The sequence below is a fragment of the Dermacentor andersoni genome, chromosome 9 (genome assembly GCF_023375885.2).
Source record: "Dermacentor andersoni chromosome 9, qqDerAnde1_hic_scaffold, whole genome shotgun sequence".
NCBI classification, from domain to species: domain Eukaryota; kingdom Metazoa; phylum Arthropoda; class Arachnida; order Ixodida; family Ixodidae; genus Dermacentor; species Dermacentor andersoni.
This window is the reverse complement of record NC_092822.1, coordinates 22,328,752-22,345,851: the sequence shown is the minus strand read 5'-3', so window position 1 is coordinate 22,345,851 and position 17,100 is coordinate 22,328,752. Positions and strand designations below refer to the sequence as shown.

Sequence of the window (17,100 nt, the reverse complement as noted above, 5' to 3'; positions counted from 1 at the left end):
TAGAGGACTGTAGCATATCTATCTCAATCAGCTATGCATGCCCCTGCACATAAGTGCATCAGTCTCTGGTGTCAGTAAATTCTAAACAACCAGTCTCAACTGCTATTTTTTACTTTAAAAACTAAAAAAAAATATATTCCAGCCAAATGCTATCTAGTTACAGAACACACTAGTGCAGATGTCATCAGTGGCATCAGTCCATCTTGTTTTTTACATTGTCTTATTGTAAGGTTTGTTTGCCTTGCCCTTTGCATGCTTTACTAGGTGTTCAGGATAACAAAACTGTGTGGCTTGATTAGAGTTTCTGTGTAGATATCTACAACACCATTGTTTGCTTGTGTACCACCTTCTTGCATGATGTCTCTCACTACAGATCAGTGTGGCCAACTAATATACTTGAACGTTTCACCTCAATGTCCCCCAGTTGTAAAGGGGACAATTGTGGTGGCTCTTGTGCTGTATTCAAATCCTCCTTTTGTACGATTTCTAGACAAACTGCTTTTTGTTGCATACCAGTGTAGAGCCTCTGGCAGTGGAAAACATTATTGTGTCTGTAAAGATAGCCCATGCTAACTTCATATCTAAGGTCACATCATCTGTTTGATTTATACGTAGTGAAGCTGGGCTGATAGCTGTGTTGGCCAAATGGTGCTTGCCTTATGTCCTTCTCTGCTTGCATTTGCGCTCCCTCTTTGTGCTGTAATATTAAATTCATTGTCATAGTCAGCCTAATTTATGTTGACAGCGTGACAAAGGCCTCTCGCAGCAATATCCAATTACCCCTTGTTTTGCATAATCTATCTCCAACCGATGCCCACGGGCTTCCTAATTTCAAAACACCAGTGAATTTTCTGCCGTCCTCAACTGCGTTTTCATTCCCTTTATACCCACTCCGTTACTTTACTAGACCACCGGTTATTTGCCCCATGCAATACATGGCCTGCCAAACCCATTTCTGCCCTCATTATCTCAAATAGAATATGCATGAATGAATCCATGGGTTTTGTGTGCTGAAACGGATATCTGATTATGAGGCATTTCGTAGTGGAGGACTCTGGATTAATTTGGCCATGTACTTTAAAGTGCACCCAATGCACAGTTTGCAAGTGTTTTTGCATTTCACCCCCGTCGAAATGCGGCTGCTGTGGCTGGAAATCAAATCCGCAACCTCGTGCTTAGCAGCATAATGCCATAGATGCCAAGCCACCATTGCAGGTCAACTAGGTTATGAAATACTCTTTTATGGCACTATATGAAGTCATTCAATGTGAAATTATATATAGTCAATGATATCAGAAATGAAAGTTGGGTTACCAGCTTGTACAAGACTATCAGATGTTGTTAGAGCATAACAGTATGCCACTGATGCAATATTTGTGGGGCGACGGGGAAAAAAAAGAAATTGAGTGAGTCAGAAGAACAGTAAAGGGAGAAGGTCAGAAGGCCTTCAGAATTTGCTCTAGGATACAGCAGACGTGATGTGGGTATGAGCAAGAATCACAACTGAACATGTCAGCGATACTCTGCTGTATACAGAACAGTGAAAACAAATTCGCTTGAAGTTTCTACATTTTCTGGATCAAAACAGAGAAGCCATTGTTCTTTTTTTGTTTTGCTTAGATTTACATTGACATTATTCTCATGCCTAGTACCTTAGAGAAAAGAGCAGCTTTAAAAGGTTGTCTTGATGGTTCATTTATATGAATAGATTTTTTTTGTACTATATGCCAGAGTTCACTGTGGCAGAAGTGATACAGTAAATGTCGGGGGGGGGGGGGGGGGGGACGGTCTGTGTGCCTGCTTTTTCTGATAGTTTTTCAAGTGATGTGCTGTTGGGTGCATTGGGGAGGTGCATGCATTTATGTTGTAGTGATAAGCAAGACGTTGGGTCTCATAATAATTTTTCCATGGATGCTTTGCATTTGCTGGAGGAATGTTCTAAGCTGCATTTTCCTGGTGAGAAATGCATGGGCTAGGCTGACTTTTTTTCTTGCAATTAAGGCCTCCACCATGCACTCGAAAAGACTTGCTACAATGGATCAGTGGCTATGGCATTGGTTATGGCTATGGCTATGGCAGAGCACAGGTTCCATTTCCAGCTGTGGTAGCCACATTTCTATGGGGCTGAAGTGCAAAAAATGCTTGTGTGCTTAGGTTTATGAGCACTTTAAAGAACCCTGAGGGCTCAAAATTAATCAGCAGCCCTCTGATAATGCATCCCTCATAACCCACTGTGTAGTTTTGAAGCATTAAAGCTCACAATTTTAATTTTATAATGTGCCCAGAAAGTGTGGTTGTATTATGTATGATGCAGGCAAAGTTATTTATGTAAGAGAGAGGCTGTGGTTGCATTACATGCAGCTTGCCGAGGCTGCAAATCTTGTTTCTGCACTGTGCAAAAGATGCAGCATGAAAGAAATGTCAACTGTAGCTGCAGTGTATTTCACTGCAAGTTTTGTGATGCTTGGCTTTGACAATCTTGTGCCTTGAGTGATGGCTGACATTTACTCTGCGATTACAAGATGCCCCGTAATGTAATTAATTATAAGTTAACAAGTGAGGTTGTGTAACTAATAATTTGTGGTGATTATTGTGCAGATTTTCATGTCCTCCGCTGTTGTGAAACTTGGTCGATGGAATAATAATTCATTGTCCGGTTTTCAAAACAAAAACTGCCGGACCATTCTTTAATAAAGTTTCTTCTTCTTCTTCTTGTCCAGTTTGCAGCTGAAACATGCAATGTTTATGTTAAACATATAGTAAGCAAGCTGCTTGACAGCTGCACAGTGTTTATTTTCTGTGTGTGCTTCTGCTGCACTTACTATGAAAGCATGGGTGCAAACCAATGCATTTTAGCTTGTTTGAATGTTTGTATAGGTTTTATAGATTTATATCTAGCTTCCAACCAACTCATTGACCAGAGCTGCGACTGAGAGAGACAGCAAAGGAACAGCATAACTGCTCCTTACTTGGAAGCCAAATATGGTTGACTGTGTTTTGGTCTGGTTGAGTTAATGCATTACAGAATGGACGTCTCCAGCCAGAACTTGCTTGTCATACCTGATGTCTCTGAGCCAGCTCAGCTTCTGTCTGTCATCGACCCTGAAGAAGGAGATGAGCTGGCTCTGAAATGTTGAGTACAGTAAACAAGTTTTGGTTGTGTAGAAGTTGCAGTTGGGCTAGTTGATGCATGGTGCATGATTACTTAAAATAAGTTTAGCATGAAGCAGACGACTGCCCTCTCGGCGTGCCTGTCCCGTATGTTTTTGTATGTGCGGTTGTTTGTTTCGTGCTAAACCGATTGTGTAAGTTTTGGTTGGAGACATTTGTTGCTGGATGACTGCCTATTTCATGCAAATTGTGTGGAGCTCTAGTGCACTGCACATTTGAAAAAAATAAAGCTGAATATCTACGCTGCCTCGGAACCCAGTCTGAAATTTGGGTTTACAGCAAATGAAAGCAACATGGTGTTGATTGTTTTCACTGGCTACGATCACGAACTACTTCGAAATTCAGCATTTACTCAGAATTCGCCATCTATGAACTTTTGCAGTTGACTATACCATGCAGTAGATTTTGTCTTAACAGTATGACAGGATGGTTTAATGCAAGGCGCACTTGTGAGTCTAAAACACAGACAGCTGCAGTCATGCAGTTTTTTGCATTTTGACCATCTTTTACATGGTTGTCTCTTGCGAGCCTAAGTGTCTGGTGCAGCCAACTGTTAAAGGGGACACATGACCTTAGAGCACTATGTGCGAATTTCTTCCTCAAGCAAATGGAAAATTGTCGAACTTTGCTGCAGAGGAGTTCTGGTTGGTGGCGCTGGCTCCTTTTTTGTGCACCTGTTCAGTGCATTGGCATAGCTTCAGCTGGCAGTTGCCGCTAGATTGCCCAGCAAAGAAAACTGTGCAATAGAGTATCCCTTTTAGCAGTAGACTGCGCTGTACACCATTAAATTGCTATTTGGAACTTAGATGTGTGTTGCCGATGCCTGTTTCCTTTTTGTTTTGTATGCTTTGTACATTCTACCTCCTTCTGCAAACTGCTTTGGTTTTTCGGATAAGCACCTGAAGATATTTTCAAATTTGGTGCAGTCGGCCCGGGGGCGACCTTGGTTGAGGCGAACGGGGCAATGGCGGCCGGCGAGCGAAGTCTCACCGAGAAACGCCTCCTGGAAAACCTGCAAAATGACCTGCGGCTGCTCTCCAACGAGGCCAAGAAGAAGCATCCACCTCTCAAGGAGGTAATGGCATGTCCTCTGTTGGCATTTGCCGAGGCATGGAAGCAGCCTAGTCGAGTATTTCTCAAGGGAAGTGCTGACATGATATTTACGACGTCATTTTTTTAATTGCGATAGCAATTATACGTATGCTCAAGGCGCATTCACACCGTCGGCGCCACTGCTGCCGTCCTGCTGTTTTGCTAGATAGTTTTGCTCTCTGCGTACGCAACTGCATCACGTGAGAACAAGCAGACGAAATGGAAGTACATCTCTCTTGCTAGGGTATGAAGTAAAACAATAACACGCAGACATTCGGTGTATATGTTTTGTTATTTACCTAAACTTTAATTTGTCGATTGAAGCGACAGACTTAACAAATAACTGAGGTTGCCTTGAACACTTATCGAAGTCACATGCCACTATGGGGGATGTCACAGCATCGCAATGTATGTAGGTGCACTTGCGCGATTAACATTGACTGTCTGGCTGGGAGCGTTGCGACCGTGAGGAAAAGGGGCAAACGACATTTGTTCTGGAATTGGAGCTCTTTCCATGACAGGTAGGGATGTAATACTTAGCATACACAGTCGTTAGCACACATTGCATACACTGCGCTTGTCAGCTCAGAATGGCCAGACCTGGTGAGGGGCCCTTTAATGGAGTAATGTATGCAAGAAATGTGCTAGCCTTTTTTCTTTCACTTCATACGCATTAACAAGGCTTTAGTCACCTGAACTGCTTTTTGTTTTTACAGGCAGCAGAGTCTGGAATCATCAAAGTTCGGAATGCTGCAGCCAAGCATCATGACCTCAGGCTAGGTATGTGATCTTATATTCCATCCACTGAGAATGCTTAAAGAGGATGTTACAACTTTGGAAGCTCTGAAGTAGAAATGAACTTCAGTTTGACGTAATAGTTCTGCGGAAACCCACGAGGTGGAGAGAAGTAATTAATTAAGGGAAATTGAGACATCCACCCAATTGTAGCAATTGCTACAAAGGAAACCCATACGGGCTCCTTGAAAGAAAAGCCTCGCACTTGAAGAAAAATTTGGCCTGCTTCGAAACCAGGACTGGACCAGGGCGTCCCAGACGTCTCGGACCAGGACGAATTTTTCTTCAACTGTGAGGCTTTTCTTTCGAGGAACCCGTATAGGTTTCCTTTGTAGCAATTGCTACGACTGGGTGGATGTCTCAGTTTCCCTTAATTAAGTGAACTTCAAAGTGCCATAATTGTCATGACTGTGGCACTGACTGTCATGACTACAGCACCTGGAATCTTTGACATGGGAGGGAACTTCAAAATTGTCAGGGGAGTGAAACTGTGACATACAAAAGAAATTTGTGATTGTGTCATGACCAATCATCAGCTGTGTTTGCTTGGTTAATTGTGTGCACCAACAGTGCATGCTGCAGAGAGCATCGAATCCGTTTGCTTTTCTGATGGTACCGTGTACTTAAATTATGGGGTTTTACGTGCCAAAACCACTTTCTGATTATGAGGCACGCCGTAGTGGGGGACTCCGGAAATTTCGACCACCTGAGGTTCTTTAACGTTCATCTAAATCTAAGTACACGGGTGTTTTCGCATTTCGCCCCCATCGAAATGCGGCCGCCGTGGCCGGGATTCGATCCCGCGGGTACCGTGTACTTAATCAGTGAACAAAAATGTAGTGTAGAATCGGCCACTGCTATTCAGCGACTGATTTAATTGCAGGATTTTCTACGACTTGTTTTTCACTTTGTGATGCTGTTTAACCCAGCGCTTTTGACAACAGTGCAATGTGGTGGACTGGGCTGCACTGATGCTAGCTAACGTACAAACAGTGTCCACGACTTGCAGAGCTGGCTTTAGAGGCGAGATGAACAGACACACTGATTTGCCTCCATTTGTTTATGCTGAGAAAATTAGCTGCCACTCGTTTCATACTTGTTCTACTCGGTGATTCTTGGTGCTGCACTAGTTTCATAAACTAAAAATTAAAGTAATAAAAGAAATTGTTGGAAAGTTGTACATTATGCCACATTGCTAGCAACGACCATATGAAGCCAACAGACAATTAAACCAGGAAAGCATAGGGGAACTGTCTGTTTACTTAATTCAAACATAGAATTAATTATAAATGGTTGTTAGTAAGGTTCGAGCACCTCGCTTCCCCTAATTTTGCTAACTCATTACTTAGCAAGGACCTCGAACCAGGAAGCCTTGATGCCATGTTATAGCATATGAGGGTTTTATAGGCCAGCCATTTCCTCCTGCGATCATGAACTATTAAAGAAACGGTTAGTTTTCCTTATGTAGTTCTGTCTGCATTGTCTGTGGACTTCATGTGGTTATTACAATAATTATTTAAAAAAAAACAATCCCTTGAATTCGCCTGGTTGTTCTTGCTTAGTGCTAGCAATGTGTTCTCTTCTACTGTAAATCAATGAAGGGAGACTGAAATTTTTTTGTCTCCATCACCAATGTTGCCCTGGTTATCTGTTAAGAATTTCTATTTTCATTAATGTGAGCTGTTCACCGAGCAGGTAGTTGTTAATCTAACTTTTGGAATGGTTCCGCCTTCCACAGCCCTGCTTTCTGAGAGCCCGGAGATTCTGGAGCCCTTCTTCCTAGGCTGTGATACGAGGAACCCGAAAATTGTTCAGATCTGCCTATCTGCCATCCAGAAATTGATCACGTTTGAAGCGGTCTCTCTGGTGAGTTGAGCCTTGCCATTGGTGAGGAATGATACTAGGACGACGCGGCCAAAGAATGGCTGGAAAATGTGCTTGCTTCAGCCTGCCTCTGCCTGGTAGTCAGTCTTGGGCAGCTACAGACAGTTACAACAAAAACAAGGAGAACCTGTAGTTTGCATTTAATATGGAAGATGGGGAACTATGCTATCACCTTGTCACGCTTAGGACTGATTTGCTAATTAGTGCAATACCACACCTACGCGATTCTAACATGCCATCAAAATGAACGATGCAGTACCTTCGATTGTTCACTCATCAGGTGCTCATGAGTTGAGAGAGGAATGCCGGAGCAACTGCAGCTAGGGTCGGCAGTTTCTATAGCTGCAACAATGTGTGGATTGGATTAGATTGGATTACAGCAGTTCTTAATGGCAATGATGATAGCCACTCCCAACTGCAGCTTAGGTTTTGCAGGCGATTCAAACGTGAATGTCTTTTGTGATTGTTTACCGAAAAAAAGTATGCTTAGAGTAAATGCGGTAGTTAGGGGCACAATGGATAAGCATATTGTTGGATAAGCATATTGAATTAAATTTATATGCACCTTAGTCTGGCTGAATTACGTTGATTCACAATGTTTCAAAGGTTTGTTTGTAGTGTAAGTGTTTGTACTGGTTTGTACTGAAAAGAGTCTTGTAAAGAGAAGCAACACTCTATCGAGGTAACCTTTTCATTGAATTTCTTTTAGACCACCATGGTACCCATCTTGTGTAAGTACATATTACTTTTCAGGCCTAATTGAACTGACATGGCACAGAGCTCAGTTGCTTAATCTGACGCCCATAGAGACGACTTTACGCTTACTTGCTGACACTTGGCTTTGGCAGTCTGCTGCTACAGACGTCAATAGCTGTTGCTGTTTGTACTCATTGGATATATTTGCCGTGTCACAAACAGTTTGCAGAGCGTATTGATTGAATCTGTACGCACAGCAGGGAACAAAAAAAAATGGAGCACATTGTGATTTTTTTCAGTGAAAAATGAATTCGTTACTTGACAGTCTGCCACTGTCTGGTTTGTGGGCACTCTCATGGCGTGAAATGTGAACCTCTTGCAGACGGCAGCTGTGAACATCATCACCTGCCTCTGGAATCTCATGGAGAGTGGAATCGAGGAACTGAAGCTCTTGCAGACGGTCACCCTCCTGCTCACGGCTAACACTGTTGTCCAGGGTGATGCCCTAGCCAAGGTAAGCTCTTTATAAGATCGACATTGGCTCCTGTGTAGCAAAAGCTGTGTGGCGTGTTATAACCACTGTTTTAAAGCAAAGCGTTCTTTTGCGAGCCCTCTCACACTTTTGCTGATTGTGACTGCTGCTGGCTGCTGCTGTTGCTGTCTTGCCGAGTTGCTCGTACACAGAAAATTATATGTCCAATGGTGGAAGCGAACCTTGGGTCTCCCAGCGTGATACTCCATTGCTTTAATAAATTAGGCCACAATTGCATGCATACGTCTCTCATATCAACACCAAAGTAGCTCTCTGAGACGATTGATGCGCGAGTCACGTTGTGTAGTGGCACACTTGTGTGAAAGCACATGGGTAGGAGCTTGTGCACAACAGGGAACTGCTTCTTGATAGCATCATTCAACACACATGTGCATTGAAACTGCATGAATTTCTTTCAAACATTTTTTTTTTGTTGGTATGCATTCTTTTATTGGTGCAGTAGATAATCGTGGAGTGATGGCATCTAATGTGCCATCGCATTAGGGACATTTGACTGAAGCTTGAGGACCTGAGTTTTTTTTTTCTCCCCCCGTATTGTGAGAAATTATGTGGATCAATTTATCGCGAGTGTAATTGATAGTGCAGTCTGTACCAAAAGATGGTCAGAAACAGCGACCTTATATAAAATAATGAGTCACAGTGCTATTAGAAGAAAGCAATGAGGATGTCATCTGGCTTGGTTTTTACACTGAAATAGGGCTTTGTGCACTGGATCCCTTCCCAACAGTGGACTTCTTTACACAACTAAAATGCTGGGACTTGTCACTTTGCCTAGAGTTGCCATCATTCTAGAAGGTTTGTTAAAATTAAATGGTAAATTGATTCTGCGGAATTGCGCAGGCAGGTGTACGAAAGGGAAAAAATTGTCGTCCACCCGACTGTGGCGTAAGGTTTTTTCTTTGTGAGAAACCTGTTGGTGTTTCCTTTGTAGCCTCGCGCTAAGATCAGGTGGATGACAATTTCTACCTTTCATAAAGTTTCCCCCACCTTGCAGGCTTCTGCAGAACTGATCTGCCATATACAGTGCTTTAAGTCGATTAATTTGGCCTCACTCGATGACCTGATAGCCTCTTTGTTAGCTCATAAGGTGGAGTGACTGCCCCAGAAAAGCATTGGTGCTGTGTTCGATCCCCTTACCAGGGCAAATTTTGCTACAACTTCGAAGCTTGCTTTCTGAGAAACCTATATTGGTTTCCTGTGTAGTCTCGTGCTATTGTCTGGTGGATGACTGCTTTTTACCTTTCTTTAAAGCTTTAATGCTGATCCCACTTGTGTTGTGATAAACGACATCTTTATATTCTTGGTTCTTTTTTTTTCCCTCTCTTTTTCAGGCAATTGTGCTGTGCTTCAGATTGCACTTCACCAAGAATAGCACCACTAACAACACCGCATCAGCAACTGTCCGTCAATTGGTCTCCGCAGTTTTCGAACGTGTCCAGGCTGAAGATGCAGCAATGGCAGATGGTCAGTAAATATTTTAGCAGCATCGAAATCTGGGCTCATTGGTTGATCATCCTGAAACTTGAACAATGCCAAAACAAACAGGATGTGAGCAGAAGATGATGTTGTCGAGTTGTTTTTCAGATACATTGGGCATTTTTTGCTGTTGTGTTTGGTTTCATTGTAAAGAAACAGTGCCATGCACATCATTTTCTTTTGTCCTTGTCCTGTATGCCTCTGTTCAGATTTAGAAAAATATTTCGACTCAAAGTTCACTGAATCAAAGCTGTGAAGGGCACTACACACTCTGTGAAACTTCGAATGTATACTAAGGGGCAGTGTCTTCTGTCTGTGTAGTTTATGCAGATGTAAGACATGCAAATGGCTGTTAGGTTTTAAGCATTAAGTGTACCTTTAACCCATTGGGTGCCAAATATTATGCGCGCTGTGTGGCCTTCCGTACCACATATTTTTGGCCCTTACACACACTGTGCATCATGCTTGTTATACATTGCTCTATGACAATAAATGCTGAAATTAATGAGACAAGACAAGTTTTATGTACAATATGAAGCAGCTCTTTTTCTGACAAGATGCATTGCACTGATGTGATGCATCTTGTTTGCCAGGATTCGACGAAACCCAACATGGGTAAATGCACCCATTTCGCCGTTTCAAGTGGTGTAGGCACCTAAACACGTGTGCATGGAAGCCTTCAACAAATGTCAATTGAAAATTTTAAGAAATTCAAACCACCCCTCAAGTGGACACTTGTTATCAGCTATTGGCAACATTTCTAAACTTGTCGAGCATACGTTGGCTGTTGCAGCATCTATGAATTCTTTTTTTTTTTCAAGCCAATGCCTTTTTTGTGGCAAATTATTAGCCGGCTGTTCACCAACTTTGGCAGCCAATGGGTAAATGAGGAGAATGCTCCTGACTTACTTTGTGATCAGCTCCACATTGTCGTGAAAGCTTTGTTGACTTATCACTTGTCATGGTAGCTCAATAAATCTGGTGTACTGCTTGAGCGATAGGTCACGGATTCGATTCCCGGCCTCAGTGCTTGCTATCTTGATGGGGGCAAAATGCAAGAATGCTTTTATACTTCAATTTAGACGCATGTTTAATTAGAACCACGGTTGATCAAAATTAACCTGGACTCCTTCACTGCTGTGTCCCTCATAGCCTCAGTCTCGTTTTGGGTTGTTAAAATCAATCAATCAGTCAGTCAGTCAGTCAATCAATCAATCAATCAATCAATCAATCAATCAATCAATCAATCAATCAATCAATCAATCAATCAATCAATCAATCAATCAATCAATCAATCAACCAATCAATCAATCAATCAATTTTTCTTATCTGTGTTGTCAGTTTTTCATAAATTGAGCTCGAATTATCTTTTGTTCCAGTTGGCCTGTAATGTGCATTCAAGACACCCATTTGCAGTGGTGTACATGTTTGGTTCATTTCTTTGAGCACATTGAAAAGCGTGCAAAGTTTATCACCCTACATGAGTTTTCTTTTGCTGTTTCTTGCAGTTGTGAAGACAGAGGAAGTCAACTTGGAGGAGCTGAAGACTGGAAGCCGCTGCCCGCCCAAGTCTCTGCAGCCGTGCGCTGCAGACGCCTTTCTTCTGTTCCAGGTACGAGAAGCTTCTCTTTTATTGTCATAGCAAATTACGTTGACACTCTAGCCACGCTCGCTGTGTTGCTGTCATATCTTTCATGCTGTCCCAGCAGCCTGCAGCTTGTTCCGGGCAGCAAAAGAGAATGCAGAACTGGCTTTCCACATACACCACATGCATATTTAGTTTTCACTGTGTTCATGTTTTGAAACATGTGGCTTGCGGGGGAAGCTCCCCACAAGCCTAATGTTCTAGGCTGTAGCCTGGCTCCCCCTGAGCTTTGGCTAGCTAGTTAGATTCCACACTGAAAACAGCACAGAACACATAAACGAGAGTGAGCAGACGATGTAAGCGCTTGTGTCATCTGCTTACTGTCATGCTTATCCGGTGGGAACATGTGCGACCCAGTAAAGGTTTTGCTAGGCAAGTGTGTGTTGTGTGGTACAAGAAAAAGTTAACCGTATTACCATGTTTACTTGTTAAATAAAAAATCTTTGCAGGGTGTGGCTTATACATGAGGTAGGCATATGACTACTAAGTGAAATTGCAGACGACATCGTGAATGACTCACAAAATAATGAAAAACATGATTATGCCACTTACACGCACAGTTACTTGAGGTTCAGCACTGTTCATCAGGTTGTGTCTTACTCTAGATAGCTCCAGCCCTCAATGTCATCGCTGGAGCTCAGTATCTCATTGGCACTCTTCCAAAGATTTTTTTTTTCCAGTGCCATCCATCCATCCATGCTGTTAGATATTCCGGCAACTTTAAAATCAACTGATACTGTTCAAAATTCCAATCTATGGTACAATTTCTCTTTTTTTTTTCTTCAAATTTTTAACCTATGAAGTGGGGGTGCAGATCTTACACGTGTAAATACGGCAACAATTGACTTCAGCTTCAGCTCTGCTTATGTCCTTTTCTCCAAAGTTGTATATCCTCTCTAGACTAAAGAGTAAAGAGTGCTTATCCTTCACTGCTTTCGTCACCAGGACCTGGTGCAGATGGTGAATGCGGACCAGCCTCTGTGGCTGGTGGGCCTGACCGAAATGACCCGCACGCTGGGCCTGGAGCTGGTCGAGTCCATCCTGGCCTCGTTTCCGGAGGCGTTCCTGCGGCACCCGGAGTTCCGCTTCCTGCTCAAGGAGCGAGTCTGCCCGCTCGTCATCAAGCTGTTCTCACCCAACGCCCGGCAAGCACCCGACCGGCCCTTCTTTCCCATCTCCATGCGGCTGGTGCGCGTCGTCTCCGTCCTCATCCACCGCTTCTACGCAACCCTGGTGAGCTGTCCTCCATCCACCTGCCCAGCCATATTGATCAGTAGTACTGTGTTAGACTCGGCTTACAATTTGTAGTACTCACAAAAATTTTTTTCCCTCTGTATTTATTGCATGTAACATAAATATTGGAACTACATAGCACTGATTTGATCCATAGTTTGAGTGGGTAGTGTAGGGTGTACTGGAAAAAAAAAGAGGGCTCAAAACGCCAGAGCGAGGCATTTGCAAGAAAAGTTAATGAAAAGGACAAGCTCTGCTATATCATAATATTGGCTACAGTCTGCTAAAGCGTAGACACTGAACAAAACAAAAACACCAACTATGTGTGCACATAAGCTACAAATAAACATGAACACATTTTTAACACTATGACTGCTGGGAATCGAGCACAAATGTTAATTTCTCACTGTACAACAAGTACAAGGTGCATCGGGGTAACTTGACTAACACAACCCTCCGAAAAACCGAGCACTGCAAGCGAGGAACGACTTGCACATGTGGTAGAAATAAACCCAGCCGCACACTACAACATAGTGAATCAGTACACTGAAAGATCTCGGTTATACAACGCTAAGGATACATGGCGCATATCAGAGGTCAAGTGGAAGATGCATTGATACTGTATTGCAAAGGCATGAAAAAAATCACCATTACACAAAAAAAAAAGCAAGGTGAACAAAAGACAGACGAAGGTCGAGAAAAACAGCTAATAAAACACATCATACAAGAATATATGTTTGAGTAAAGGCATAATTCAGATTCAGTTAGGCTACAGTTCATTAAGTGTGTTGCAAACGGCACAAAACAACACTTGAAAGCTGTAATTGGTATATGTGGATGTAAAACAAACCAGTACTCGCAGTGCCTTGTCGAGTGAGACTGTGTACTCACGTTTCTCCAGTAAACGCAAGAATTGGAGGGTAACTGCTGTACTAGTAAAGCATTCCTCCTACGACATAGACCGTTTAAAGCTGCTTTTCTAAGTACAAAGTACCAAAAACTGTGCAACAGGTTTTCGCACTTTAAGCTATTTTGCTCATTGACTTGTTCAGACAAAACTATGCTGACCAGCAAATATGCTCCAAGGCGTGTTTTGCCTTGAAAGTATCGAAGAGTAAGGTGAGGGAAACAGGGTGACCTTGACAAGCATAAAATAAAACTTGTTTTTCAAGTGACCTACAGTGTTTTACTTTTGCGCCCAGGTGACCGAGTGCGAGATCTTTCTCTCGCTGGTTGTCAAGTTTTTGGACCACGAGAAGCCAAACTGGCAACGCACACTTGCGCTGGAGGTGTTGCACAAGCTCTGCTCGCAGCCCGAACTGCTCAAGTAAGGACTCTTCTCCTCCTCCTTTTTTTCTTTAAGGTGCACACATTTGAAAGCCACTTTTTACTGTTATAGGCAGCTAAGTGTTAGGAAATAGGGTTTGTCTGTAATTAACTCATCGAATGTAACATCAGCAGGCTAATTTCACCAAATATGGGTTTTTGTCACGGGCAAATGGGAAGGGATACAGAGATGAGACTTGGAATGTAAAGAGTCAAGGATCTTAAGATATGAATCACAATTTTTTAACGATGGGAGGCAATTTTTTAGTGTAATAGAATGCCAAAGATGGAGTAAATGAAGGCTGGGTGCAAGACAAAGATCGTACAGGGGCTTTTGGAGAATGCACGCTGGACCAAGTCGGAGTGTTCTACAAACACCTAAGGGAAGACGAAGTCCACACAAAAGCAATGATCAGCAAAGTGGAGTGAGTGAAAGCCACTGCTTCAGGCGAACTGCTTGTTGCATTAAATAACTTGTCTGCTCAGAGACTGGGTCTGTTGCGTTCCTTTTTCTTGGCCTAGGGTGTGCCACAAGCAATGCAGTCAAACTTCTTGACCTCAGGCAATAATAACGTGAGCATTGAGAAAGTGCTAAAGCACCCTTGTATGACAGATGCTCGCGGCATCCGTGAATGTCCACATGCAGTTAGTCAAATAGTCAAGATATTAAGCAAAAGTTCAGAACATATGCAGAATGCATGAGATTCCATATTATGGATCTGCTTTCAACCTGAATCTGAGCTCCAAGCATCTGATCAGTGTGAGAGCTGGGCAAAGTTTGCAATTTGAACATCATTACTCACGAGTGGATGAGGACGACGAAGGAAGGCTGCTTGTTCGCTCTAGTGTTCGTCATGGATAACAAACTAGCCTAATTCTTCACATTGGTAATCAATTTCATGTCACCCAAGCGCTGTGCTCTATACTCGGGAACAACCTAAGAGTGCAGCGGCAAATTCACCACTGCCCAACTCAGAGAATTCATGTAGGTGTGCCAGCCTATTAAGTTTGTTCATTTCTGGGACATCTGGATGTCCTGATGTATGCAAACTTCTTTCAATGTCGGTACCTCCCAGCAACTGTGTTTCGAAGTGCAGAGTCACACAAGGCAAGAGAGGCACAGTTTTCTGCGTGAAGTTTGTACCGAATTTTTAGTTTGCCAGTGTGTATAGCATTGTGTCTGTTTCGTGCCACCTGCATAGGAGCTTCTGCGAGAGCTACGACATGAAGGACCACAGCACGAAGATCTTCCAGGACATGGTCAATGCCTTGGGTGCATACGTGCAGGCGCTCTTTGTGAACGCACCCTGCCACCACCATTATCACCATGGTGGTGGGGGCGGTGGCTCTGGCGTTAACGCGCCACCACCTGTGGTACCACTCAACTCTGGCATGCCGGGGAGCGGCAATGCGTCCTCTCTCTCACAACCGCCACAGGCGGCCTTCTTGTATCGTGGCGTCTGGATGCCCCTGCTGCCACACGTGGCCACACCTGGCATCTGCAAGGCCACATAGTGAGTCCGCATCAAAGTTTGTTTCTATATATTGTGTATTTCTGCCTGTTGCTATTAGAAAGCTGCTATAGAAAAAGAAGGCATCTAGCACCACTTGACACTGGACAAGGTTTCAGTATTCAAAGAAAAGGTGGCTGCCACGTGAGAAAAGCAAGAAAGCTGTGCTGGTTTGTTACAACTATTGCGGAACGTAACCTATGAGCATGAAATTTAGACAGGATGGAGTAAGATACACACAAGCAAATGCCACTGTCTTGAGTGTCTGCGTTGGCATTTGTATTGTGCACACATTGCGTTTTCCCATTTATATTTGGCATCAGTAAATCATGTTTTGTAATGTGATGGGGAACATGCACAAAGAGAGAAAGATGACATGCCTTCCGGAACTGGTAACACTGTACAATGTTGGAATAAGTAAGAGCATAGTGGAGTGTGTATCAGCAAGGTTATATGCACTGTATGTATGCATTATTTTCTTCTGTAGTTGTGACCTGCTTGTTAACAGCTGAGCAGGTAAATGCTTTCCAGAGACACCACATTATAGGAAAAACACAGGCTTCGCATGAAGACCATAAATGGGCCTCTGTGCAGCATTGCATTGATGGTTTCTAGGGAGTTCGGGATGTCCATCCTATTAGGATGGACGGGATGCAAGGCAGTGAACATTCAAATGGTAGTCTTTGTCTGACCCAAGATGTTGTGTATTTTTCCAAGTTGTACTTTGTGCTAGCACTGTGTTTGCACATCGGTTGTTTGCAAGCCTCTTGTCCGAAGCCTCTTGTGTGTCATATGTGCCTCTGAGATGCATAACCATGCAAAATTTAAATTGCAATGACAACCTATACTTGGTTGTTCGAATTGGTTCATGTCAATTTGTCTGAAGCATTTGTGTGTCAGATGTATATGCCTCTGAGATGTGTAACCATGCAAAATTTTACTTGCAATGATAAGTTATGCTCAGTATTAGAGAGTTGTAACTCAGCGAGCCATCGCACGCAGTGGGCTAGCGTAGATGCCAGTGCGCATGCGTGGTACATGTGCAGTGGTGTCTACGCTGGCTCGCTGAGGTATAACTCTGTGTTACTTTGGGTCCATTTGTCTCAAATCGTTTGAGTGTGATATGATACACATTCTAATCATAAAAAAAAAAGAAAGTGGGACAAGATGTAGAGGTGTGTACCAAAATCTCAAAGACGACAGCCATAATTCGCCAAATGCATGCATCTAGGTGCCAGGATAATGCACCGCAGCAGACACCGGTTTTCACCGAGTTGTGTAATATCCACGCTTTGCTAGTGCAAGTTCATCACCATGTGCCTGAAGAGGTGGTTAGTGAGCAAGAGCACAAATGTCAACAACACCTCTTGCAAGACAGGCTTGAACTTGCTGTCATAAGTCCTTTGAGCTACCTGTCACATTGGTGTAGTGGCTTTGGCGTTGCACTGCTAAGCCCCAAGGCCCAAGACCAAATCCCGGCCACACTTCGATGGGGTGCAATGCAAAGACGCCCATGTACCACGCATTGGATGCATGTTGCAAAACCCCAGATGGACAAAATTAATCCAGAATCCCCACTACGGCGTGCCTCATAATCATATTCTGGTTTTGGCACCTAAAACCCCGGAATTTAAGTCCTTTCATATGCAGTTTTATCTGAACTGCCCTAGTTTCAATATATATGTATAGTGAGTTAAAATGTATTGGGCCAATTTTTC

At 43.2% G+C, this 17,100-nt stretch overlaps 1 protein-coding gene across 3 annotated transcripts in view; it reads left to right on the top strand.

Moving 5' to 3' along the window:
• mon2 (Mon2 homolog, regulator of endosome-to-Golgi trafficking) overlaps window positions 1-17,100 on the top strand; it is a 215,939-nt gene that overhangs the window by 1,771 nt on the left and 197,068 nt on the right. For all 3 annotated transcript variants that reach the window (XM_055068629.2, XM_050175005.3, XM_055068630.2), the window contains exons 2-10: window positions 4,098-4,246; window positions 4,980-5,043; window positions 6,797-6,924; window positions 8,021-8,152; window positions 9,523-9,655; window positions 11,176-11,279; window positions 12,258-12,545; window positions 13,748-13,872; window positions 15,074-15,385. In XM_055068629.2, coding sequence (XP_054924604.1) covers window positions 4,136-4,246; window positions 4,980-5,043; window positions 6,797-6,924; window positions 8,021-8,152; window positions 9,523-9,655; window positions 11,176-11,279; window positions 12,258-12,545; window positions 13,748-13,872; window positions 15,074-15,385 — 1,397 coding nt within the window. In that variant the 5' untranslated portion in view covers window positions 4,098-4,135. The remainder of the gene's footprint in view (window positions 1-4,097; window positions 4,247-4,979; window positions 5,044-6,796; window positions 6,925-8,020; window positions 8,153-9,522; window positions 9,656-11,175; window positions 11,280-12,257; window positions 12,546-13,747; window positions 13,873-15,073; window positions 15,386-17,100) is intronic.